General features: G+C 41.1%; 1 protein-coding gene across 11 annotated transcripts in view; it reads left to right on the top strand.

Annotated features, from left to right (window-relative positions):
* NETO1 (neuropilin and tolloid like 1) overlaps window positions 1-27163 on the top strand; it is a 181831-nt gene that overhangs the window by 89949 nt on the left and 64719 nt on the right. For 4 of the 11 annotated variants that reach the window (XM_055128358.1, XM_055128359.1, XM_055128357.1 and 1 more), the window contains exons 8-10: window positions 15561-15674; window positions 19562-20120; window positions 21089-21163. In XM_055128358.1, the coding sequence (XP_054984333.1) occupies window positions 15561-15674; window positions 19562-20120; window positions 21089-21149 (734 nt within the window). In that variant the 3' untranslated portion in view covers window positions 21150-21163. Of the gene's footprint in view, window positions 1-15560; window positions 15675-19561; window positions 20121-21088; window positions 21164-21869; window positions 26152-27163 lie in introns of those variants that run through there. The other 7 variants (XM_055128354.1, XM_055128362.1, XR_008628625.1 and 4 more) reach the window with 6 other exon arrangements.

Below are 27163 nucleotides of genomic sequence, written 5' to 3'. Positions count from 1 at the left end.
TAAGCCCTTGTACATTGAAGTCAATGTAAGAAGTGATTAAATTAATGACTAATTAAATTAATGGCAAAAATTAATGATCAAAGATGATTAAAAATAACATAAAAGTGAATAATTTGCTACCACTCAAACTAGTTTTCAGTCTCATATTCTTTTACATCTAATGAAGATATGTGAAAATATGGACAAGATTTGTCTCAGGCAGTAAGAAATCCCCTTGATATTTTTTGACAGTTCTGAAGCTAGCATCCATCTTAAAATTATTGAGAAGAAATTTGAAAGTATTCAACAATACCACAGTGTCTGTTTAAAATATCCAGGGTGGAAACCGAGGATGTTGTCAGGGGTTAGAGGAGAGCTAAGAGACCAATGTATTTCAACCCCCTTGATCTATGAATTCAAGCAAAAAGAGAAAGGGGGGAAAAGACTAGATTCCTGAAAAAATTGGCTTACCCTGAATACGCTCAACTCAACTCCACGGTGAAGGCTTGGCCAACAGCATCGAGGGCAGAACCTCCTTCCATTAAGTCTCGTGTCTGCCTCTGCCACCTGCGAGGGGATTCTAGGCCTTTATCCTGCAGAGTGGTGGTGCTAACGGCCCAAACAGCTGCGCCACTCCTACACATCCTGTATCTTGTCATCGTTTTAGATGCTTCGCACACTGAACTGAGGTCCCTCTGCACGTGGTTCTGGGAGAGGGGGCATGCTCACACTGGGGGCTTCTGGTTTGAAACGTGATGATCTGGGAATTTATGGATGCAAATCAGAATTTTCCCAATGGACATATTTTATGTCATTTTGCATATGATATATAATACATGTAAAAAGGGGGGAAAGAATTAGTAGATAAAAGAGCTATAACTGAAATTTGTGTTACAAAAGTCAACAAGTGTCTTGATTTCATATGTGCATTGGGAGCATATTTATGAATATATACAATGAGCATAGATATGATATATTCATTTTATAGTCTGAATTAAAGGCATACACCGGCAGCACCAGTTGATCAGAGTATAAGACCATTCACTGGAGACATCACCTTTGTCAGAGACCAGAAGTGCCCGCTTCAGCTCTCCCTGGTGGCTCCTTCATCACTTGCTAAGTCTTCACCTCAGTCTTTCCTCAGCTGTGTCAGACTCTGCTGCCATGATATGTGTGACCATTTCCTTTCATGGAGAATGATGCTGAATTGTTTTTGCTTCACACAAATGGTAGCACTGTAGGACTGCCATCCCATTGTTCATCGATTTGCTCAAGCAGACACCAGTAACGTCTCCATTGTAAGATTTGATGTTACTGTTTTTTGGCATATCAAATACACCATGGGTAGCTTGCCAGGCTCTGCCCGTGTGGGTGGGATACTCTTGGTAGCTTGCCGGGCTCTCCGAGAGGGATGGAGGAATCAAGCCCGGGTCAGCCGCATGCAAGGCAAACTGCCTACCCGCTGTACTATCACTCCAGCCCAAATTAGAATCTAAGACATAAAAAAGCAAGTTTCAGAAATATGAGTTTCTCTCCCCGTTCATTTCAAATTTGCCAGACGGTTTAAGAAACCTGGCTTGTTCCTTTGCATCAACATAGCAAGACTGGAGAGTTCTCCATTCGGGATACCCCATTATTTACTGAGAAGTCCTGGAGATTGGAGACAGAGCAGGGGCCACATAATAATGTTTTACCTCATGTCAGGGTTACTCCAGGCTTGGCCATTGTGAAAATGGAAGAATCAGTTCCCACGATGAGCTGGAGGTGGCCCTGGGCCTCTCACTTTCCATAGAGTGTCTTTGCCAAAAGATGCTCATCCCATCCCTTCTTCAGGGCTAGGAGGGCTCCTGGTTTCCAAACGGTATTCAGAATTTAAGCAATAGAGCAATTTGAGACTTAGACACAGAGGTGAAAACAAAATTGTCAAATAGGTATCATCTTCTTTATGGAGAGTATAACCTCCTTAATGTCCCGAGTGGTACTTCGATTTTTGATACACCTCCATCTTCTCTTGAACCAGGGATACAGAAGACGAGAACAGTGTATGGGTATCTCCACTCAAGCCACCGAATTCCAATCGTTTTTAAAATAAATTTACTGGGGCCAGAGCAGTGCTCACAGCTGACTGGGTTCAACCCCCAGCATCCCAAAGGATTCCTTCAGCACCATCAGGAGTTTTTCCTTAGTTCACAGCTAGAAGGAACCCCTAAGCATACCCAGATATGGCCCCAAACACACACATTTTTTACTTACATCGAACTATATTCTGAATATGTATGAAATCATTCTGTGCTAATATACTAATATTATAATGTAATATTTTATTATAACACTATGCTGGTATTATATTAGATATAGTACTCCTTTTAGGTATAATGTTAATGTAATAATATTAGTCATTGCAAATAATTTACTTTCTTGGGGCAAAAGCTCTTGATAAATGGTTGAGAGAACCAGTTAGAAACATACACGTGGATGAAGCTGAATAAATCAAATTTCAATTAAGGAGACAGTATAAGGAATGATACTCACATTAATTATTAGAAGCCTGCTTGGGTTGACACTACTCAATTTAGGATTGTTTTAGAACAAAGCAGTTTTATGCATTTATATGCATTTTATAAGGTCTTTAGTTTTTTCTAATTGTACAAACTTAAAAAGCATTATTAATATAATTTCAGTTTTGGCAATACTTATCACATATGAAAACCCATAACATGTCAAGGAAACTGTATAGAAAACCTGGACTAACTGTAATGGAGATAGTGAGATGCGCCTGTTAAAAATGAGTGACCTGGAAGAGTTTCTGAGTGTTATTTTTTGAGTTCCATGAATCTGCAGTAACTAGGATGAATGGGTTGCATAGGTCGTGGCTAGTTTTGATTATTCCCGAAGTTATGTTAGCTGCTCTGCAGCTTACATTTGGAGCTTTTACATAGTAAAATTATACCACTTACTCCTTGATTCATTAGTAGCATGTTTCTATTAGGTACAAACATTCAAGTCCAAGGACATGAAAACCACATTTTTCTCCTCTGGGGACTTCCCCTCTTCCATAATTTGTTAAAATGAGAAAATACAGACAGTTTCCTATCTGTGAAAAGGAAAGCCCACGGAGCTTAAACTACAGATCTGTTTACACCGAAGAGCCTTACACACGAGTTGAGTTGTGTTGATGCAGCTTCTGCTGGGCAGAATTCTGATATGAACCTAAATATTTTCTAAAGTTTCATGCTGTGGAATTGCGGGGCAGGAAATGGTGCTGATTTGTGGCCCTGAGTGTCCTGCCCAGTTGCCAGGGAGCAAGCTGGCAGGGACCTCTGTCTGGAAAGCCCACGGCTTTGCAGTTTTCGGCCACCGTGAGGGAGGTGCCATGCTCTTCGTGATTTGACCAGGCCAGGCTGCCCCGAGACAGCAGGAGAGACCACGGCTGCCCCAGACCTCTGAGATACTGTGAAATGATTAACAGGTGTTGCTTTACATCAGTGAGTTTGGAGTAATTTGTAATTCATCAATAAAAAGTAAGATGGACTCCTCTTGCAATGATGTTTTTATCAAAATTATATTATTTAGAATATTAAGTAGATTTTAGAATAATCATGTAAAACTTGTATGTTCTAATATGTTTCCATCTCAAGTCATATTCCTCATCATTCTGTCGTCCCTTTTGCCCAATTCACCTTTTCTCCTTTGACCTAAACAGACAAGGGAACATAATGAAAAACACACATTTAGGCTCTGAACTTTAATAAGACATTTGATGATAGGTTTAAATGAGCCACATGGTCATTTGGAATACCATTGTTTTGTGATAGTGATTTTACCACAGTCGAGAAACCAACTATCAGTCTACATGTTACTTTACATATTACATAGATCTATTTCTAACTGTATACAAGCTATATATTACTATTCCAAAATTGAGTAGTTTACGTGGAAATATGCAATTGTGGGGAATTTGCAAAAATAATGCTGCCATCAGCCTTGTCTGTAAGTTGCATGACCTACTACAGTTTTGTTTACTTAGTGATCAATAAGGCTTACGTTTCTTTTTAATTTTGGGGGGGCTCACCTGGCATTGCTCAGGGCTCACCCCTGGACCTGCACTCGGAGCTCACTCCTGGCAGGACTCAGGGACCATAATGGGGTGCCAGAAATCAAACCCGATTGGCCACATGCAAGGCAAATGCCCTCCCTTGTATCTCCCCAGCCCCCTGTAAAGCTTCATTTTTCTTACTTGTTTATGTTTCTCTGCTCATGCTCCCTTCGGTAAGTGTGGGCTTACTGAAGGCAGTGCTGAGTAAGGTGCTTCTCCTCTGGCGACTCCTTCCCATGTCACTGCCTCATTACCTTGAGGAAGTTCTGCACTGAAGTTGCTGCTCCTGGAAGCCTAATTCTCTCTTCGAGAGCGCACCAAGCCCCCAGCAGCTGTGCACGTTAGTAGAATCTTGGCTCTTCTGTCGCAATGATGATGGCTTTCCTCACTATTTTCTCCCATTATCTTCCCTTGCCTGGAACACGATTTGACCCCTCCTCTGCCTCCGTGAACACAATTTGCATTTTATCCCAATTCTTGGAAGTACACGCAAAATTTCCACATTAGCTCAATAAACTCAATTTGCCCAATAAATTAAATCAAAGGGGGATGGTTAAGTTTACGCATTTTTTATCTGGTTATTCATGTAACTGCGCATAGGGCTCCCTGAGCTGAGTATGTTCCCCTGAAATATTGATAGTAAACAAGTGCACTGTAGTAGGGCCTCGTGATCCCTCCAGGAAAACGCTAAACAAGTACCCAAGTTTAGTGTCACTGCTAAGATGAAAAGCTCTTTATATCAATTTATATCCTTATCACCAAGGAAAATCAGGGGGAATAGTCAATGTAGTCACTGTAACACTGACAGAGGTGTTAATTAGTGCCTTTCTGACACTCATGCCTCGTCATTAGGATGTCATGTGTTATTATGGGTTAAGGCCGCTTATTAGTTTACAGGGGAAAGGTTTCCTTATCTATGCTAGACAGAAACATAAGAACCAACTGTCATATAGTCCATATAACGCGCTGAGCAAAGTGATGCCTGGTGCTTGATGCATGGCTTCCTAAAATGCGTGTTGAATACATGCCAAATACTACATGGACAAAAATAGAATTGCAGTGCGTTTTTGAATACACAGGATTTAAAAAATGTATTTATATAAAAAAAATTAAAATAAGAAAGAAGGAAAATTTGCAGCCAAAGTGTTAGGACTGAGGCAAATCTTCTTATCCTCTAAAGAATAGGGTTGTTACAAGAGAATGAGAAAAGTTATAGGGCGCAACTTTTGAAAATGAGGCCAAAAAGTGGAAACACTAAATGATAGAGTACTACAACCAGCCTGTTGGCATAGGAAACAAACAACTCTACACAGGAGTAAACACAGGTTGTAAATCCAAACAGATGCAGGATCTCCAGGATATCCTTTTTGTCTACTAGGTTAAAAACAATAATCCTGCAACTCCTGGTCTTGGCGACGGTGCGATGCAGTGAAAATACCTATGCAGGTAGAAAAGCAGTCTCTGAAGGGTGGCTTAGGATCAACCATCGAAATTCAGAAATCAGCTGGAAGAGTGTCTTACCATTTAATCTAAAAACATGACCTCTCTAACAGTCCAAGCTGGTGATGGGTGTGTTTAGAGTTGTGGGGCGTGGAAATTGCTTAACTGATTTATTTAAGTGAGAGCACACACTTGTAGGAAGCACGCACACACACACTCACACACACATTTTATGAAACCATGTTCCATATTTACTGACTCTAAGCTATCATACTAAATTTAAAAAATAAAAATTCTCGGGCCTAAGAGATATCTCCAGTGGTAGTGTGGAGAGAGACGCATGTGTCTCCCTAACGGGACTGGGAGCATCTTTCCTCTGGGGAGGTTCTGGGGGAGAGAGCACCTCTCCTTGCCCGGCGTCTGGGGCTGTGTTTTATGGCTCCTAGTCAGTCCTCCTTGAGCAAAGCCCACCCCGTAGACTCTTCTTCATCAACCCTCATGGCGTCTCTACTTCTCTGCTGTATTGTGTTCCATCCTGGGTTCTCCCACTTTTCTTCAAAGGGTCCTGTGATAGCGCTGGTCCCTCCTGGATGCCCCAGGCTCATCTCCCCATCTTGAAGTGCTTGACTTAGTCCATCTGCAGAGATTAGTTTCTTGATTCTGGCTTTCCTGTCACTATTATCTCGGTTGGTGATCTCGGTCAGTGGAGTGGAAACAATTACTGCTGAGTTCTTAGAATTTGGACCCACAAAGTCACACACCTAAGGTTATGGGGTGCTTTCTCTTTGGTTCAGTCTTTCCTCCTACAATCCATCTTAAGTTGCTGCTTAACAAAAGAAGAAATACAGTATTTGGGGAAGGCAGGGGGTGGGGATTATGTGTCTAACCTAATCAACGTTTGCAAAGGTGTCTATACCAATCACAAAAATAAGCCCAATGTTGTCCAGGCCCCAGTAATGAAGCACAGGCCACAAAGAAACAACCTTCTTGTGTAGTTGCAGTTAGATAATTGCACACATCATCTATACTGCATCCAAATCAGATATAACCAGAGCACAGTAATTTCTTGGAATACAATCGAATATACAATTGTAAAATGGCCTGCGCAGTATGGAAACAGAGCAAGGCCTTTTCTCTGCAGAATATGATTTACTGAGGAAGGTTTTCCTCTTTTCTTTATAGGGCATCTCTGGGAACTGTAAGAATATATAATCTTAGTGGGAAGATTGGGCTGATCTAATATGTATGAGCAGGATTCAATAGAAATTTGTGAGTGGAATATATTTTTTTCCAAAGAAGTTAAATATATCTTTCCTGACATCACTGGATATTTTGATAGATAACTAAGGCACATTGGAACATAGAGTTTTAGAAGCAGGTATTGATTTTTTTCAAAAAAATATAAGAAGATGATAAAGGATATGAAGAGTAGAAGCAAAAATCTATTTCTGGCCTCAAATCTGGTCAGGCTTTTTCAAATAAAATGCCATTTCTCTAATTGCAACATGATGGTCATTTTAAGTTCCAGGTGTGGTGGCAGGGAAATTTTCCATTTGCTTGGGGAAATGCAGCACTGTAGCACGGCCGTCCCATTGCTCATCTCGGGCCACTTCTGCTGGTGACGGATTTACTAGCCTTGCTCCCTTCCCTAGGGATAGAATAGTCCTGGGTCACTGTCCTTTATGTTGTGTCTGTTGCTGTTGTTGATTCGTGGTACACCAGTGGCTATTACCTGGACTTGCCCCCAGTGCTCAGGGAACCAGAGCAGGTCCTGGGAGTCGAACCCAGGCTTCCATATGGGAACCGTGTGCTCTCACCCTGCGAGCTACCTTATTCAATACCGAGGTTTTGAATCCAGAGTTTGAAGTCGTGATCCTTAGAGGGCACCGCTCAGCTGGGGAGCATTCCAGAGAAACAGGAAGGGAGCCACACCCCTTCCTTGTGTCCTTGTCAGAGGCGGCAAAGGATGGTCAAAATGGGAAAATTCGAGGGCTAGAGAGGGGTGAGAAGCCACAGAGGGTACAGTGGGCTGGGTGGGACAAACCACAGCCCTGGGGCCTGGCCCATGAAGGAGCATGTACAGGGCTCATCCGTGGCCGAAACACCTCCTGGCTGATTCTTGACAATGATCTGGGCCCTCAGGACACTGCTTGTGGGTCTGTGGGAAGGTCACAGGTGGTTGAGGACGACGCAGAATGACCGGAACCGGGGGCCGTTTGGGCATCGTGTTGGGGGCAGAAAGAACTTAGGACAATGTTGGGATTTTGTCCTGCCCTGCGGTGACAACACAGACCCAGGGGAGCATCCTTGGAAGGGTCACAGACGTGTGTGGGGAGGAGGAGGTGAGGGCGCTTCCCGCCGGCCACCCACACTCATTTACACACACTAAGTTCTTGATAGAATGCGATTGATGTTCTTTGACTTGCACTGATATGCCAGGCAGAGTTTTGTTAACTTTAGGGCACAGGTATTTGAAATATCAGTGAGAAATATGCTCACTGATACTGAAATATCATGAAAAATATGCTAGTCTGTGTTCATTTAAATATCCTAAGTAGTATTATTTAGTAAATTTTGGATTTGAGAAGAAATCAGGTGTGTGTGTGTGTGTGTGTGTGTGTGTGCGCACGTGTGTGTGCGCGCGGGAGGTGAAGGGATAGAGTATAAGTATTGCAAACTTCAAAATTACAAATAAATAGAGGTTAGTGGGACTGCAGAGATAGTAGAGCGAGTAGGGTGCTTGCCTTGCATGATGCTCACCCAGGTTCAATCCTCGGCATCCCATATGGTTCCCTGAGCACTTCCAGGAGTGCAGATCCAGAAGTAATCCCCTGAGCATCTCCGGGTGTGACCCCCAAACCGAACAAGACTGCCAAAATAACATTTTTAAAAGCTGAATACCTTTCAATTGCAGAACTGAAAAAATATTTATAAATATCACTGTATCACTGTCATCCCATTGTTCATCGATTTGCTTGAGTGGGCACCAGTAATGGCTCCATTGTGAGACTTGTTGTTACTGTTTCTGGCATATCGAATACGCCACAGGTAGCTTGCCAGGCTCTGCCTTGCGGGCAAGATACTCTTGGTAGCTTGCCAGGCTCTCCAAGAGGGATGGAGGAATCGAACCTGGGTCGGTGGCGTACAAGGCAACTGCCCTACCCGCTGTGCTATCGTTCCAGCCATTTATAAGTGACCCAATATTATAAAGCAATAGTTCTATAATAGACCATTATCCTTATAGTTATATTTAATGTTATTACATTTGTGGGCTGGAGCGATAGCACAGCAGTAGGGTGTTTGCCTTGTACGTGGCTGACCCGGGTTCAATTCCTCTACCCCTCTCAGAGAGCCAGACAAGCTACCAAGAGTATCTCGCCTGAACGGCAGAGCCTGGCAAGCTACATGCTGCGTATTCGATATGCCAAACACAGTAACAATAAGTGTCACAATGGAGACGTTATTGGTGCTCACTCGAGCAAATCTATGAGCAACAGGATGACAGTGACAGTGAGTGAGAGTGATTACATTTGTAGAGAAGAGTTGTGCCCCACTGGGCAGTACTCAGGGCTCACTCCTGCAGTGCTCAGAGGACCGCATGGGATGCTGGGATCAAACCTGGTCAGCTGTGTGCAAGGCAAGTGCCCCACCCACTATTCTGTCTCTCAGACCCTTATTTTTTACATTTTTAAACAGAATTTGAACGTCATACTTTCATCTTTCCTTAATTTGGGTTGGCTCCAAGTTCCTCCTTTTGGGTGTCTCTACAAAGTTGCATTTATTAAGAATCAGCAATAAATCCACTGAGCCTATTCAGGCGTGAAGCAGTTTGATAGTGAAGCCGTTCCACCAAAACTGGTGCAAGCTCGCCCCCTAGTGCTCAGAATGAGAACTTATGTGAGTTTAAAATGAAAACGCTACCGTCAGTTTAGAAGCGTCTGACCTGAGAAGTTCACTCACCGTCTTTCAACACAACGGAGTACCAACGTGATGCCAAAACTATTCTTCATGGTTGAATGTGGACAAGATGCCCTTTGTGAAAAATACTCAAGTGTTACCACTGTGCTTTTCCCCTCTGTTCCCCTGGAGTAATGAGGGAAGGGGTGTGTGTCCTGCGTATGAGCTAGCACCCCCTGCACAGTTCCAGCTAATCGTCCTGGTGACAGGCCCCCATCCTTTCTCTCCTCCCCCATGGTAAGCACTCTCCCCCCATCTATACTGTGGTGTGTTTGGCTGGTTTGGGGCACACCCAGCAGTGCTCAGGGCTTACTCCCGTCTCTGCTCCCAGGGGTCCGTCCTGGCGGGGTTCTGGGGACCCTCTGGTGTGTCATAACCAAACTGGGGTCTGTGCGTTGCAGTGGGTCCCGTGAGCAGAGCTGACCATGTTTCTACGTCCTCTGGACACGCCTGGAGCGGTTCTGCCCGGCCAATTGCATGTTCCGGCCGTGCCTGTTGGAATTTATCTGGGTGCAGGTCGAGGGCGGGTTTGGTTTGGTGGTGCTTAGTACCTCCTCCTGGCCTTGTGTTTGGGGGTCACTCCCGGTGGCGCTGGCGGTCAGGCTCCATGTGGCACCGGAGGCTGAACTCAGACCGGCCACATGCAAGGCAAGAGTCCTAATGCTTGCACTAGCGTTCCGGCCCCATCTTATGTTTTCTGCCGAACTTCTTACCGTTTTCCCCGAGGCTGTACAAATTCACATTCCTCCCATTAATGTGCCCTGGGAGATGCTTTTTTCCCATCCTGCCCCCGTCCCCCAATTATTTTCTCAGTCTTTTACCGATGGTCCAGAATATTGACTTTGTCTCTTTTTTTTATATTATTTTGGTGTTTGGGGTTACTTCCAGCAATTCCAGGGGTTACTCCTGGCAGTGCTCAGAGGATTCTATGGATGCCAAGGATCGAACCCAGGGCTGTTTGCCTCATGCAAGGCAACGCCCTCCTGGTGTACAAACCCAGCAACCCCCTGTCCCCAGAATATTGACTTTTATGGATTTGCATTTTATGTTTTTCCTTAAAACTTAAAGACTTTCTTCATAAGTGTATGACCATGCATGTTGGTTTCTGTATCAGCATTGAGACAGAAATTAACATATACCAAGACTTTTTGAATAAAATCTAAATCTAAATGAAAGTTGTGAATATCCTAACAATAGCCATTCCTAACAGTTTTCTCTGTATTTTTGGTGAAATTTTCTCTGTTTGTGTGTGAGGCTTTGGAACCAAAACATAATGGGCATTTTGTATTTTACCAGTTTTATATCTTAGTATTTTCCATACCATTTCATAACATATCTCTTATTGAGAGCCTTTGGAACAGAATCAAAGGGTTAGGATTCTGTCTGTTATTAATAAGTAGGTCTCTGATTTCTGGTTCAGTTTTCATGTTTGAAGATGTTGGTAAGTTCATACAGTGCCTTTCAGGAGAGCATGGGAGTAAAACCCTTAATTTATAAATTAAATTAAATTAAAGAACTTATAAGTTCTGAATTTCCTTTTTTGTATCACCAATGTTGTGCTACTTTATGCAGTACCAGAATTAATTTAAAACCATCCCGTGAAGCAAGGGCAGGAGCTGTCACTTGAGTATGTTGGATTGATCTTCCATTAAATGAATCACTGTGTTCCTCAACAGGGACTTGAAGGAAAACCTTTGAAGTAGAATCCCCCCAGACATGTTTGAGGAAAGGACACTTTATTACCCATTACTTTATTCTCCGATTTTGCACAAGTGACCCTCCACCAGCGTGCTTGGGAGCTGGACGTGCACTCAGATTCCTCCAGACAAGTTTGAGGAAATGATATTTCATGATCCACTACGTGATTTTCCGATTTTGCACAAGTGACCCTCCACCAGGATGCTCAGGGGTGGGGGATGCACCCAGGTGTACCACTCAGCTGGGCTCGAGGGAGTTGCGGAGGCCTGGCCATGGCCCATTGTCCGTCTTTTACTTGTTGGGTCGGTCAGTATCACTCAAGTGCTGAGCGCTGCAGGGTTCCAATATTCCTTGCGAATGTGACGGGTCGACGCACTGAGAGCCCTGGAATTACTTTGTTCATCTAGGTACTTTGTTTATCTAGGTATCTAGGTACGTCATACCTATCTGGTTAGGTTTCATTGCCTCTAAGAGCAAACGCCTCTTGTTTTTATCGCGATGGTTCTGGGCGGTATCTCCTGTGCCCAGTCCACATGTTCTATTCTTCAGCTTGCACTTGTACTCCCTGTTAGCGCAGACCTGTGCATGCTCCGCTTCACTTCATGAATCAGAAAGGTTAATATTTAGCAACTTAACTTCAGCATCACGTCTCCTTAGTCTTTTGCATTTCCTTGCAATCGTAGTAATTCAGAAGTAATGAACATGTATTTATTTTATATGACGTGGCCACTGCTGGCATTGTTTTGAAAAAGGTTTATTATACAATTATTGCAACAACTTTATGCGTGAAGCGTATCCCGGCTAGAGACTTAGAAGCTGAATCTGGAAACCACTTGGTAAAATTGGCTCAAGGTCATACAACTTTGAAAGGCAGAGCCGGCGTACAACAGAGAGTGGGACAACAGCTCCCACTCTCCTCCCTGCGACACCCTCCTCAAACAACTGCCACAACCAGACCCCAGTGCCCATGGGGCTGCCCTGCAGCCAGCCTCGGAGTATTAAATCTGTTGGGTGAGTCTCATGAGGACCCCCATGGTACAGATGGGGTCACCAGGTCTGGGTCAGGAGCTAGGGTTCTCTCTGGGACATTATCCGTCCCTGCTGGCCTCAGCCACTGCAGTTCCCGTGGCCCAGAGAAACGGTCTTCGAGCTTCTTTGTTCATACTCAGTTGCGCTTCTCATGCTGCCAAAAAAGGGGAACCCTGTCAGTGAGTGTGTGGGCGAGGGGGCACAGGTGCAAGAGCGGGTGGGGCAGGCCGACTCCTTTGGCAGTGCTCTATTGTCCAGGCAATGCTGTGCTGGCACAGGCTCCCTTGACTTGACGCCAGCCCTCTGGTGTCTGCCTTCATTCTGGAGAGGAACTCAGACCATCCTGGTGCTGCTTCAGGCGCATCCCAAGTTCACGTGATGCTACAATGTGACTTCAGTGAAAAGTGAAAGTAAAAATCAGAACAGAGCATTTGTTCTGAAAAGTGGAATGTTCCACAGATTCTCCTAGCCAGGTGGGGTGTGAGATATGGGACATCACCAGAACTCAGAGACGGGGTTCGAAGACACTTCAGCGGGGAGGGATCTTCCCTTGCACTCCGCTAACTGGTGTCACCCTCAGCATGGATGAGCTTTCAGGCCCCCCCAGGAGGCCCTGGACAAACCCCCTCCCAAATGCTCAGACACGAAAAACTGCAAAGTAACTCTCTAAGGGAGTAAGTTATTTCTCATGTTTATGTTGAAGGAGGGGCGTCGTGACATTGGGCTTTATTTTTTTCAAGCCTAATTTAAGCATGATGACTGACAAGGTCATTCATAGTTGAGGTTTTTAGACATTCGATGTTGCAGTTTGGACATACGATATTTTAAACTTTTTGATCCCTCCACCGGTGTCAGCTTCCCTCCGCCAGTGTTCCCAGGTTCCCTCCCACCCTCAGCCCGCCCTCCCCACGGGCCCCTTTCTAAGTTGGGTTGTTACCCTTGTGTCTCCTGGTGTTAGTGCTGTTATCCCCGTGGTGGGGATGTCTGGCTCTGTCATTCCATTTTTTTTAAATTTTATTGAATCACCGTAATAGTTACAAGCTTTCATGTTTGGGTTACACTCACACAATGATCAAACACCCATCCCTCCACCAGTGCACATTCCCCACCCCCAATATCCCCGGTATACCCCCCTTTCCCACCCTCCCCCTGCCTCCATGGCAGACAATATTCCCCATACTCTCTCTACTTTTGGGCATCATGGTTTGCAACACAGACACTGAGAGGTCATCATGTTGGGCCCATGATCTACTTTCAGCACACATCGCCCATCTCGACTGATTCGCATCCTATTCCCCCATCCAGTTATTCTACGTGCCACATGTAAATGATCCCCTCGGTGTTTCTCCTTCTACTACTGGCTTACTTCTTCAATGCCGGCTTGGAGGTTACTCTAACCCACGGCCGACAAGAGATACCTTCCTGTTAAGGAATTTCTAAGTGCAGGTGCATGGATTGTTTTCAGACATTTTCACAATGGACTAAGAGCAAGGCTAGGAAACGAATCATATTTATATTACTTGAAATGAAAGCCTCAATGCACTTCTAATATATGACTTCTTTGAAGTACAGGTTTTGCACTCTGTACTTCAGTTGCAGAATGAAAAATCACTTTATTTGTTTATTATTTTAGCTAACCCATTCTACCTAATAGTAATGATAGTAATTTTTCAATTTTTTTTGGAAAGCTGATAAATAATTATAATGTTTTAAAGATCCCAGGGGAAGTACTTTCAAAATTGTTGCAACTTGCTGGGCACCAGTATGTTTTCTATTTGCTACTGAAGCATTTTACAATCCTTCCAATCTATTGGCAGAGAACTTCCTGTTCTGCGCATATGGTTTTGGCAATACTCATTATCGGCTTAACAGACCATATCAGAGTTGCAAATCCAACATGGGCAGCTCCGGGAATTCCAATGTAGGTGCTTACGACAGAGCAGCTTTTTGCAATAATATAGCACCGTCAGTCATACCATCGTTCATCGATTTGTTCGAGCAGGCACCAGAAACATCTCCATTGTGAGACTTGTTGTTACTGTTTTTGGCATATCAAATACGCCATAGGTAGCTTGCCAGGCTCTCCCGTATGGGTGGGATACTCTTGATAGCTTGCCGGGCTTTCCGAGAGGGAAGGAGGAATTGAACCCGGGTCAGTCGCGTGCAAGGCAAATGCCCTACCTGATGTGCTATTGCTCCAGTCCATATATCATTTTATTTTTCAAGATCAATGTTTTATTCAGCACATTACAAGTCACTAGCCAATAAAGGGTTATAGCAAATGTTAAACTAAGCACAATGTTACTTAACATTAAACTCCAAGTTAACTAGTTTGTAAAATGACTTCTATTTGTTTCCTTATTTGTTTCTGTTTTTGCGTCTTCACACAGGAATCCTAAGTCTAGCCAAGGAGCGAGGAGAATAATTTCCCGCTCTTTCTGGGAAGGGAAGGCGTGGGAAATCTGAAGGAATCACTTGAGCTAGTTATCATATTGGCCATTATTTGGGTTTTTAGGCTTGGGTGTTTTGTTTTCTTAAACATTTCTCTAGGAGTGTAAAAATATGCTAAGCGATCTTGTGTAAAATATTTTATTGCTATTTTAATTAATAAGCAAATAGATTCAAAAGGTAATTTTTCAGAATAGCTTTAATATCTTGTTGCAATAGATATTTTTTGTGGTTTGGGGCCCACCTGGTTGTGCTTAGGGCTTACTCCGTGTTGCTGCGAATTGCATAATTTCATCATTCCTTATAGCTGTATAGTGTTCATTGTCTATATATAACCACATCTTTATGGTTCTTTAAATAAATTTAAATTTTTTTAAAAAAGAAATTTCTGTGTATAGTATTTTACATGTGTATAGACAATTAACTTCTTTTTTTTCCTCTTTCCTTTTGGGCCACACCCTGCAATGCTTTGGGTTTGCTCCTAGTTCTATGCTCAAGGATTTATCCTAGCAGAACTCAGGGATCATATGTGGTACATATAGGGATCAAACCCAGGTCAATTGCACTCAAACAAGTGCCTTAGCCACTGTACTATCTCTCTGGCCTCGAAACTTAATTGTTGAAAAATGAATGTGCCAAGTTAAAAGAGCCTTATTTGCAACGACTTAATTTTAATGCATGAACCCCCTACACTCACACAGTAATTAAACCCAACTTCTCTAGACAAATATCAACGTTTTTAGCGACACAGACATAATCACCAGGCAGGTAATGCCTCGGAGAAACTGTCAGACTGTTGATCATACTGTCACAGCAAGTTATCACTCTATTCTTTCTGTGTTCAGGTTTGTAATGTGTCTTACTGTTCCTCATCAGTTATAACCTCTTTCCATATTTTTCTTCTTGATTGTAGCTCCCTGTGAAGGCAATACTTTCTTCTGCCACAGCAACATGTGTATTAACAATACATTGGTTTGCAACGGACTCCAGAACTGTGTGTATCCTTGGGATGAAAATCACTGTAAAGGTAATGATTAGTCTTTCAAATGTGCAGCCCTCAGCCCCTCCTGAGGAATGGGGTGTAAGTTGATAACAACCATCTCTGTGTAAGCTAGTCTTAAACAGAGACAGTCTTAAACTTTCACCACTTCTGGGCATGCAGTATAGTTTTAAAGTTTTCAAATAGGAGTTTTTATTAGCCTTATTCCTGCTGTGACCAAAAGTTAACTAGCCTCTATTATGCCTGACACTCTGATATTTCTATTAGAAACTGCAGTTTGGAAAGAAGCTGAAGCTCCCAAAGTTAGGGTGTGACTTGGTTCCAACACGCCTTGGGAGCTTTGATCTGTCCCAACCCTGCTCATTCATTCCAGTTTCCCTGCAGTGGACTCTGGGTGCAGCCTTGGAAGTTCATTCATGAATCATTCTACTTCTGCTTAATGCAAATAATTATGTTTATTTAATAAGTCTCATGTAATTTTATTCCTTTTTCCTCTTCTTATTAGTTTCTTCTGAATTCAATGAATGTATTCGGTGGTAGGATTTAAATCTCTATAGTATTTTTTTAACATACTTTTTGTGTTATTTTCTGATTGGTTGCCTTGGGTTTATGATATAAAAATAACTTTGATTCTAGTGAGTATTATTCCTACAAGATCCTGTTCTCATCTTCTGTTTATCCTAATATATATATATATATATATATATATTCATGCTGTAAAGTCAAACAATTACTTCAGTGATTATTTTATAATTTTATGTCTTCGATGAAGTTGAGAGGGGAATGGAGAACACATTCATTCACAGAGTTTATTACCAGCCTTCTAATGATCTACTTCTGAGCTCTTCATTTGCTTCTGTGGTTTAAAGTTGTCATACGATGTTTCTTAATCAGTATGATTTTTCTCTCATTTCATATGTGTTGGCAATACCAATGATTTTAGGCCCATAAATTATAGTCCAACAATTATATACATCACATACTACTCTGTAAAATGTAATAGCCCTTTGAAAAAGTAAAGGAAGGAACATTTAGGCTTCCTCTTGGAGTCTGTTTCCCCTCTTGTCATATGCCAATCACTCATCCTTATGTTTCCTTTCTTGCTTATATCTACTCTGAAGAAGCCTGTGCCCTCTCACTTTCACCCTCTCTCCCTCACATCTTTTAACTGTCTTGCTTCACAGGAAAACAGAGAGAGAGAGAGAGAGAGAGAGAAAGAGAGAGAGAGAGAGAAAACTCTCCTTGATAGTTATTTACATAATACATAATAGCCCCTAAGGGCAATACTTATTTACCTGTTTTATCCAATGTCTACATAATATTTTGATGTGCATTTGAATTACTTTTGGGATCTCTTGTTTTTAATCCCAATAATTTTATTTTATATTTTTTGTAAGTCATGTCTTTCAGTATTAATATTTTATTTCTGGTCTGTCTTGATTTTACACTAATTTTTAAGTATGTTCTGCCATTAGATTTTTTTACTGATAGCTTTCCATTAGTTTAGCCTACAGTATTTTGAATAAATCCTTCTTTTACTTGATGCTTTCATAATTTTTTATGATGAATCAGTATTGCTGATATCAGGGCTTCTTTCTATGTGGAGTTATTTTTCTTTTATTGTTTTTATTTTTCCGTGTTTTTAGTATATTTAATATTATGTGTCAGAGTATGATTATTTGTATTTTTCTTACTGGAGTTTGATGAAATACCTGGACAGAAAACTGGGGACATTTCAAATTGTATTTATTTTTGATTTCCTGTTATTTTCTCTCCTCTCCTTGCTATAAATCCATCAGAAGATGCAGATCTATTTGAGGCTTTGTCTCATTTATTCTGGGGATATTCTTCATTATTCTGATTCTTATTTTCACTCTTCTTCAGTTTATAATTTTCATTTATGTACCTTCAAATTTGATGGTCTGTTCTTCTCTTATCTCGAACATATGTTAAATCATTGAAACGAAGCTTCATTTCAGTGATTGTGCTGTTTAGTTCTAGATGTTGCATTTTTTTCATTTTATAAATCTGCATATTAATTGGTAGTCTATCTGGTGATGCATTATCCCCATGTTTCACTTTACTGTCTACTCCGACTGTTTATATCTTGATCATATTTTGAATAGCTGTTTCATATTTTTTCTGTCTACATTTCCACCTGATACCTTGCCCTCTCTAAGCACTTTCTGTGCATTTTAGGGGATGCTGAGCTGCTTGTGTAAATTGCAGTTTTCTGGGTTTTTATATGTATTGTGATATTTTGCAAACATTCTGTGTTAACAAAGACATCATCACAACTCTAGACACTGATCCCTGCCCAGACTTGGTGCAGTTATTGACTTGTCTCTAGATGGCTGGGCTGGACAGTTTCTGTGGGTCTGTCTGTGCTCTTGCTCACGAATCCCGTGCGCCCAGGACCCCGTGTCATCAAGACCCCCATCTCTCTCCTGTTCTCACGGCTTACCTGCCCACCCCTCTTGGCCTCACACTCTGATGTTAGTTTCCAAGAATCTTCAGGTTATTGCTTCTTATTTTCGACAATGTCCAGGAGCATAAATTCTTCCACTGTGCTGCACCAGTTAAATTTAACCCCTGTCCAAGGAGTCTTTGAGTCTACCTCAGTGGCTTATTCCAAGGTGGGAAGGCTTTATGAAGTAAGTACTCGGAAGGTCGGCCTATTGCTGCTTTGGTGCTAATAACCTCTTCTTAAGTGTGTCCCACACACTTTCTGTCTGCTTTGAGATTTCTGGCTTGAACCTTTTTCTTACTATTTCATGGCCTATTTCAAATGAACTTCAGTCTAGGGATTATACTAAAGTAACTTTCTTAGAGTCAACCCTGCAGGGCTGTTTTATAAAAATTTCGCAGACAAAATTTCTGCATTGGTGCTGGGGACGGGTGGGGACAGGAACAGAGGCCAGTCACTTTGAAGGCGGCCTTTGTAGAAAATGGCTGTTGGGAGGGGTGAAACCCTTTGTCTTCTCCGTGTGTCCCCGAGTCCACTTGGAGTGAGCTGGAAAGTGCTCTCTGGCCTGTGCTCTGCCTGCTGGGAGTCCAGTTTCTGTCGCTGACCGCAGAAGCTGGGAACGTAGGAGTTCCAAAGTCAGAGCCAGCCCTGCCTCCAACACGGGGTTTGCGATCAGGATCCTGGGAATTGGGAAAATGCTGGTGACTTATAACACCCGGGGAGAAACTGAGTCCAGACTCAGCTGTCGGGTGAGAAAATCAATATGGTCTGTGGCCCCTGGGTTAAATCCACCTTCTGAGGCGCTCAAAGGCCTCGAACACTCAGTTTTCTATTTAAAAAAAAAATACAAATTTCGACAAGATATTTCCATATCTGTGTGTTAACCCTGGCGGGGCTCGGGGGTCCCTGCATGTGCTGGGGGTTGAACCCAGGTTGCTGCATGCCAGGTTGGTGCCCTCCCCACTGTGCTACCTCTCTGGCCCCTTCGTACCCTCTGCGATCAAGATGCTTTGGTTGCACCGACTTCAGAGACCCATGTCATAAATAAAGTCGAGAGAACAAAGGTATCCTCCCCTCCTCTGTCTCGGAGTTGGGAGCTTTCCTCACACGTAAAGTAAGCAGCAGCATCGTGCTTCGGAGCGGTTCACTCCCAAGTGTCCCAGTGAAGTTCTCAGACTAGGTCTCAGCATCTGTGTGAGGAAGAGCAGGGCTGGGGCTGGGGTCCGGGGGCCGCGGTGCGGGGAAAAGGCTCTGTTTAGGCCAGAGGACCGGCACCTTGTGAAAAGGGAAGCAGACAGGGTGTGACCATGACAGTGAGGCCCGAGAAATTGCCTGCTCTGACAGGCTCATGGTAGGGTGCTCGCGTCTGCTCTGACTCCGATATTAATGCGTGGTGGGTTGTTCTCTGTCTTGTCTGTTTCTCGTCCTCACTCTGCTCCGCCTGTAGAGAAGAGGAAAAGCAGCCTGCTGGACCAGCTCACCAACACCAGTGGGACTGTCATTGGCGTGACTTCCTGCATTGTCATCATCCTCATTATCATTTCTGTCATTGTGCAGATCAAACAGCCTCGTAAAAAATATGTCCAAAGGAAATCAGACTTTGATCAGACAGTTTTCCAGGAGGTGTTGGAGCCCCCGCACTATGAGCTATGCACTCTCCGGGGCACAGGCACCGCCGCGGACTTCGTAGAGGTGGCGGATGACTTAGACAGCTACCACAAACTGCGGAGGTCTTCTTCCAAATGCATTCACGACCATCACTGTGGATCCCAACTGTCCAGCACGAAAGGCAGCCGCAGCAACCTCAGCACAAGGGATGCTTCTGTCTTAACCGAGTTGCCCCCACAGCCCATCAAGCCTCTCCTCCCGCCCATGAACAGGAGGAACATCCTCGTCATGAAACACAACTACTCCCAAGATGCTGCAGACGCCTGTGACATCGACGAGATCGAAGAGGTGCCCACCACCAGTCACAGGCTGTCCCGACACGACAAATCCGTCCAGCGGTCAGTATCAATCGATTTTTTGATGACACCTCTAACCTGAGGACTGAGATGCTTCCCGGATGTCCGCGTTTTGTCTTTGTGTTCCGTTTGAGCCCCGATTTAAGGCGTAGCGTCTCACCTGTCCCCTCTTTTTCTTTTCCCCTGCTCTCTTTTTTTTTCCCCTCCCAAACCATCCGCTTACCTATGTGTGTGAGCACCCAGACCAAAGAAACTTCACTTATTTCCACACACGTGCCGTATTTATTTCTATGCAAATTCCGGTGTCAGTTTATCCTGCAAATTGATATCGCTAAATTGCTGGCACTGGGTCATGAATGTTGTTCCCACCAATAGATTTATAATTTAAGGTAAGAAGTGACATTGAAAATAATGCCTTACTAAGAGATGGTGAACCCATCTTGCTAGATAATTTTTATATCAGAATAACCTATTTTTTAATACAGCTGACACTATTTTGGTATGACAATGAAAATGCCTTTTCCACTTGTCATATATCACTTGATTACACATAATTTGATGACAGCATGTTATGCTGAAGTTCTGAATGCATATTTAAATGAGCAAGGATGGGTACAAAATTGAATTCATCTTTTTACCATAACACAATATTATCTATAGGGTCTAACTATCCCTAAAATTAGTAAGAGTTCTGAGAAAAGTCAGTTTAAATTCATAAAACAAAATATAATTTAAAATCCCAAATCCTATCTACTAATGTTTTTTTTAATTTTCTTTTTGCATGTTTACTGCCACTGAGTTTGGTCTATGGATGTTCTTCCATTTTCAAGCCACTATTTGTTCTCTAAACTTTAATTATTTTTAGTTGATTTAATACTTCTGCATGCTAATGGATACCATCTATTTGCACAGTCTTATAAAATGTTAGGATTATGTTGTAGTACGTTTTTATGTAAATCTTGACTTGTCTGCAAATATGACTGTTGAGTGAAATAGCCATAACATTCCAGGTTCTGCCTCATTGGGTCTCTAAGCAAACATGAATCTGAATACAACACAACTAGGGTCTAGAAAGAAAATACAAGGTAAGAAATGCCCTTGGTTCCTTCTCCCACTTTGTTGTATTCTGTTCTGTTCTGTTCTGTTGCAAATGTCTTGTAACTCTTTTAGGGAACATAGTAACTTGTCATTTCTGAGATATCAGATAACATTTTCCAGTCAGAATATAATGGATTCCATGCTAATGGAGTCTAGCACCCCTATATTTAGATTACATGTTAGTGTTCTTTTCATCCAGCGTTGTTATGCTATAGGATTAAAAAGTTTGCTAAATTAATAAGCTACAATTTACATGTTTGAGGTAAAGATAAGTAATTTTACGATATCTTCAAACAAACGCCAGGAGAAACCTCAGGTTTCCTAATCAAAATATTGAATACTCTCTCATCATGGTTAAAGTCAATACACAAAACGGGTGATACAGTCTTTGCTTTAATTTGGCAATATTTTACTCCAAAAGTCTACGTTAAGTTTTTGGTGCTAGTTATCCAACTTGTACACTCTTAGTTTTGCATGAATATGTAGCTTCTCTCATCAGATTTAAACACAGCATGTTGTGTCAAATTTTATGACATAAAATTTGAATGCTTGGTATTGTCAAATGTTCCATCAATGCTAGTTGTCTTGAGAACATCTGTTTTGTTGTTGAATATCATAATAGCTTTACTTTTAGCACTTGATAGTCTATATCTATATTAGACTAATTTGTCTCCACTTAAATTTGCTTGACAGCTAATCTCTTCAAAACTCTTCAAGCCTATCAACTATTCTTGAATTAGGTGAATGCTTTTCCATGCTCTATATTACCTTGATTAATTGGTGTATTTGTATGCATTTTTCAATGGGAGAAAATGTTTTAACTGTGTTTTATTTTCAGAGAAGAACTATTTATACAAACATGGGGACTGTGAAAAGAAAATTCTATAGTGAATTTGAAAAGTGGACATATTTCTAAATTCATTCCACTGCCTTTATCCAAACTTAAGAATTACAGACATTTATTATTCCTTCAGCAAGACATCCCCGCCGCACAGTGATATGTTCATTTCGTAATTTGGTTGCTGGCCACCAAGTGCTCCTTAGTTTTTAAATACATTTGAGATTTACTGGAAACTTGAAGAAGAAATTAATTCCCGATTGAGACTACCCCAACTCTCTTGTTAGTTTCACTTCGTTTCAGTGTCGTTTACGTCTTTGTTATATGATTGTACCTTGTGTGCTCTGTGGGACAAAAAGACAGATGTGGATGAACTTTGTGTTACATGTGCATTGTTTTCATTACATAGACTGATTGAGACTAGTGTGTTCCTGGGTGATTTTGAACATGCCACAGTGAGAGTGAAACTATGGACCATGGAAACACCAGCTAGAGATTTTATGGACTATAAACACCTGTTGTTGTATTATGATTAAATGCAGCCAAAAGTAACGAGTAAAATTATTAGATTGCAATAAGAAAAATTTCTCATTTTTGAGTCTTTCCTATACACCCTCGATTTCCTTTTTTGTTTTGTTTTGAAGAAAGATACTGAGTTTCAGAAAAGATCTTTTGAAATCAGGTATCTTACGAACCCACGCCCTTCAGTAGAAATCTTTTTGGATTAAGCATTTAGCAATATGACTGAATTGACAGTTTGAGAAAATACCCTGCATGTCGGTATTGGATATTTAAGTTGGAAATTACCCATTTTATTAGACACATTGTAAAAAGCATGCATTCTCGAATATTGCTGTTACTCTCTCATTTCTTTGTGTCACATGCTTGCTACTTGTAATTTTTATATAAAGATATATAAAATGTATAATAATTTCCTAATTTGAGTTAAGAGAAATGTTTTCTTCTATTACAGTGATAAAAACTGACTTCCACAAGTACACACCCTGTCTCTGTCTCCCCACCTATTAGATGACAAGACCCTCTTAATGTTGAGGCTTTCTCACTGATTTCATTTAATTTCTAAGGTTTTACTGAATGTGTTCTTTAAGAATAGGAAAACCTCTTTAAAATGCTTTAAAACTATTGCCCCTTTTATAACTCCGATGGCACCACTTTTCGTTCATTCATTCAGTCACATATACAGTCCCTGAGAACTTACTAATTTGATGTGTTTAATGTAGCACTGTAGCACTGTCATCTCATTGTTCAGTGATCTGCTCGAGCGGGCACCAGTAATGTCTCCAGTGGGAGACTTGCTGTTACTGTTTTTGGCATATTGAGTACACCACAGGTAGCTTGCCAGGCTCTGCCGTGAGGGCGGGATACTCTCGGTAGCTTTCTGGGATCTCTGAGAGGGACGAAGGAATCCAACCTGGGTCGGCAGAGTGCAAGGAAAACGCCCTACGCCCTACCCGCTGTGCTATCACTCCAGAAAAATTCTATAACATATTTCATTGCTATTGAATTCCATATGCCCTTGATAATGTTTGATTTATTGAGTGGGTACTTTTTAAATGGTGAATGTGTATTCTTAGAATATTAAAAAAAAGAGTTTTACTGCTTGTCCACATTAAAACAACTGCCAAATCCTATGGAATTCAGTCTCCCTAACCCCCAGCCTGCTCTGTTGCAGTTCCGCCCTGGTCCTCCCCGTAGGCTTCTCATACCCAGTGGTGAGTCCCATGCATCCCTGTTAGGAATTCAGTTTCAGAGTGAGGCTGAAATATGGTGCAAAAGTCAATAAATGGGAAATAAAATAAAATTTATGATAAATTATGAAATTATCAGCATTTCTGAAGAATCTATATTGAAAAACTCAGCTACGTAATTTCCATCATTTTGATAAACAGAAAAATATTAACTACAGTAAGGATTATTTTTATTACCCTGTTACACACTGTTACACAAATTGCTTATATTGAAATGTCTCACTTTTAATTTGGTTTGGTTTTAAAATATTTATGTACTACCACATTTACTTTTATGCCCTTTAAATTACAGGTAACGTATGAAGATTTGGGGTGGGGGAAGTAATTACCCAAATTTCACATTACCTTATCTATTTATAAATCTTTTTAACACACTTTATAGTGCAAATGAATAATCTCAAACAAGCATAATATGCATATCAAAACTTTTTTTTCCCTCGTACCGGTCAGCAAAAGGAAGAAAATAAATTTATCCTTTCCTTACCCTGGGGAGTAAGAAAATAAGGATAAAATTTCCCTTTCCTCATCCTGTCCTGGGGCCTTGAAAAACCTGTTCTTCTGAATTTCACAGAACTCTGCTGACTTGCTGCTTAAAAGATATGTGCATCAGAAATCTACTAATAAGTATTATTTTTAAAAAGCCCAGCTCAAATGAATGTAGTGATAAAATGAACTGTGTACATGTATTCAATATGCAATGCTTCCAGGGAAAAACAAAAACATTTCAGTGAGGAATGAAGCTCCTCAGTGACAATACTCAGTCTGAGTACGGACAGTGACAACTTGGGGCAGAGGATAGCAGTACTGAAGGCTCAGGTGGGAAAAGCATCCAACTCTCCGGGCTGGAGCGATAGCACAGCGGGTAGGGCGTTTGCCTTGCACGCGGCCGACCCGGGTTCAAATCCCAGCATCCCACATGGACCCTGAGCACGGCCAGGGGTAATTCCTGAGTGCAGAGCCAGGAGTAACCCCTGTGCATCGCCAGGTGTGACCCAAAAAGAAAAAAAAAAGAAAAAAGAAAAAGAAAAGCATCCAACTCTCCCTGAGAATCATTCTAGAATCGGAAATGCTTCTAGGTGCTGGGATAATTCTGCAACATGGTAGTGTTTGTTTGACTGGGAGAGAGGAGACAGTCTCTGGAGACCTCTGGAGGAAGGAGGATTTTAAATATTCGGTCCAGTATTGTAATCAAACACTCTTTTAAAAACTCTTAATGACTAGTTACATTAGAACATATCATGTCAACATCATCTTCAGAATTACACAGCCATGGAGTGATGCATGTAGATAAGGCTTGAGATGTTCCAAGGTGTTTCAAATAAAAATTATTTTAATAAATAATTATTTTTGATAAACGAAATTAAAATTACTTACATCATGCTTTATTAATTCCACAGGATGTTGTTCAGTAATGCAATTGGACATTATGCTAGTTAATTTGAGAATGGTTTTCATTTTATTTGTCTGAAATCATTTCTGATATCTGGGAGGTATAGTCCCCAAATCAAGTTTTTACTACAGTCCCAGTTCATTATAGCTACCTAATTTAGGGTGGTATGCTGATTTGGAAACTTGCTTTTTTTGGTATCCAATTTTATTGACAATATTTTTAGGCAATATATTTTGAAAGTCACATATGTAGTATTTAATTCTCCAAAATTAACTTTGATTTGATTAAATAATTAAAATGTGTTTATAAATGTGATGGGAAATGAATGTCTGGATTTTTAAATGAGAATAACCTATGTTGTGGAGATACTGATTTTTCTCTCACTATTTTTTTCCCACTAAGAATATTTCATTGCATCTCCATATACTGTTCTTGGCATTCAATAAAATCAGGTCTTCAGCATTACTTAAATATTCACTTAAGTGATTGAATCAATTTTTTTCTATCTTTTTCCATTGGGAAGCTGATTTTTTTCTTGAAATTTATAGTTTTTAAAAAAATTCCATGAGTGAATTTTTATTGACCTCAGAATATAATATATTTCAAAATACGGTACTGGCTCCAATTATCTTCATTAAGGTAATGGCAAATAATGTATTGATGGTTTGGTGCTAAAATTAGTAATATCATTGTATTTCATTCTGAACTTCGTACATTTCCATGAAGACTGTATCTGTCAGATTCATGCTGTAGGGGAAGAAGATTAAGAAAAGTGTGTCTTTAAAATTATTGGAATTTTAAGTATCTTATTTGAAAAGAGGGTTTCAGTTTCGTGCATCTTTATTGATACTAGTCTCAATATCAGTCATTCACCTTTTTTCCTTTACTTATATCTATGATCACGTTCATGGCAAGACGGCTCAGCCAATTATTACATAAATACATATATATGAATAAAAGAAAAGGGACTTGAACCAACTTTACTATTTTATGTGCTCCATTTTGTTATTGTTGCTTTGCTTTTGTATCATATGCAGTAGTGCAAAGGGCTGACTCCCGGCTCTGCATTTAGGGATCACTCCTCATGCATATTGAACCCAGGTCAGCCGCATGCAAGGCAGGCGCCCTAGTTGCTGTATTAGCAATACAGCCCTACAATGCCTTTCTTAATATTAAAAGAAGCATAACAAAATATATTGTAAAAATGGCTGGAGATGTATTTTTATAAGTAATCCTATTAAATAAATTGGAAGCTTTGTTCATAGAGAATTATCTTGATTTATTTATTAATGATTTTATTAAAGTTATACTAAATTTTTTTTAACTGAGACATACTATTCAAATGAATCAACTAAGGTTGATTCATTTGAAGGTGATTATACGCAGTGATTATTTTTAATTGTATCCTTTGGTTTTAAACTTCTGTGTGTTATTGAAGAAATAAAGGGGGTCAGAGTGATAGAACAGTAAGGAGGGCATTTGCCCTGCACACAGCCAACTGAGGTTGAATACCTGTCATCCCTTATGGTCCCCTGAGCACTTCCAGGAGTAATTCCTGAGTGCAGGAGTAACCCTTAAACATCACCAGGTATGGCCTGAAAACCAAATAATAACAGCAAAAGGAGTAAGTGTCCTCTTCCTATGACTTTCATTCCTAGGAGATGTGAACAATAAACTCAACCTGCCTTTGATGCCTGTCATTTACTAGGATTGCTTTCTAGAAGGTTCCTACTCACACAGCATCATCCTGCAATTAAACCACATGTCATTATTCACAATTGTTCAGTCAGTGTGCTCATGGTTCTTTTCTTCTTTCTGCCTCATCAAACTCAGAGGCACATTTTATTCTTTCAAACTCTTCTATTATCCTTTGCTTAACAATCACAGATAGAGACAAAAATTGTCAAAGGGACCAGAATATATAACTTCTAAATTATCATAAATATTTGTTAGTTCACATTATAAAACATATTATTTAATTCACATAATT

This window comes from Sorex araneus, chromosome 2, assembly GCF_027595985.1.
Source record: "Sorex araneus isolate mSorAra2 chromosome 2, mSorAra2.pri, whole genome shotgun sequence".
Taxonomy (NCBI): domain Eukaryota; kingdom Metazoa; phylum Chordata; class Mammalia; order Eulipotyphla; family Soricidae; genus Sorex; species Sorex araneus.
Note: the sequence above shows the minus strand (reverse complement) of the source record. Positions and strands in the feature narration are given on the sequence as shown.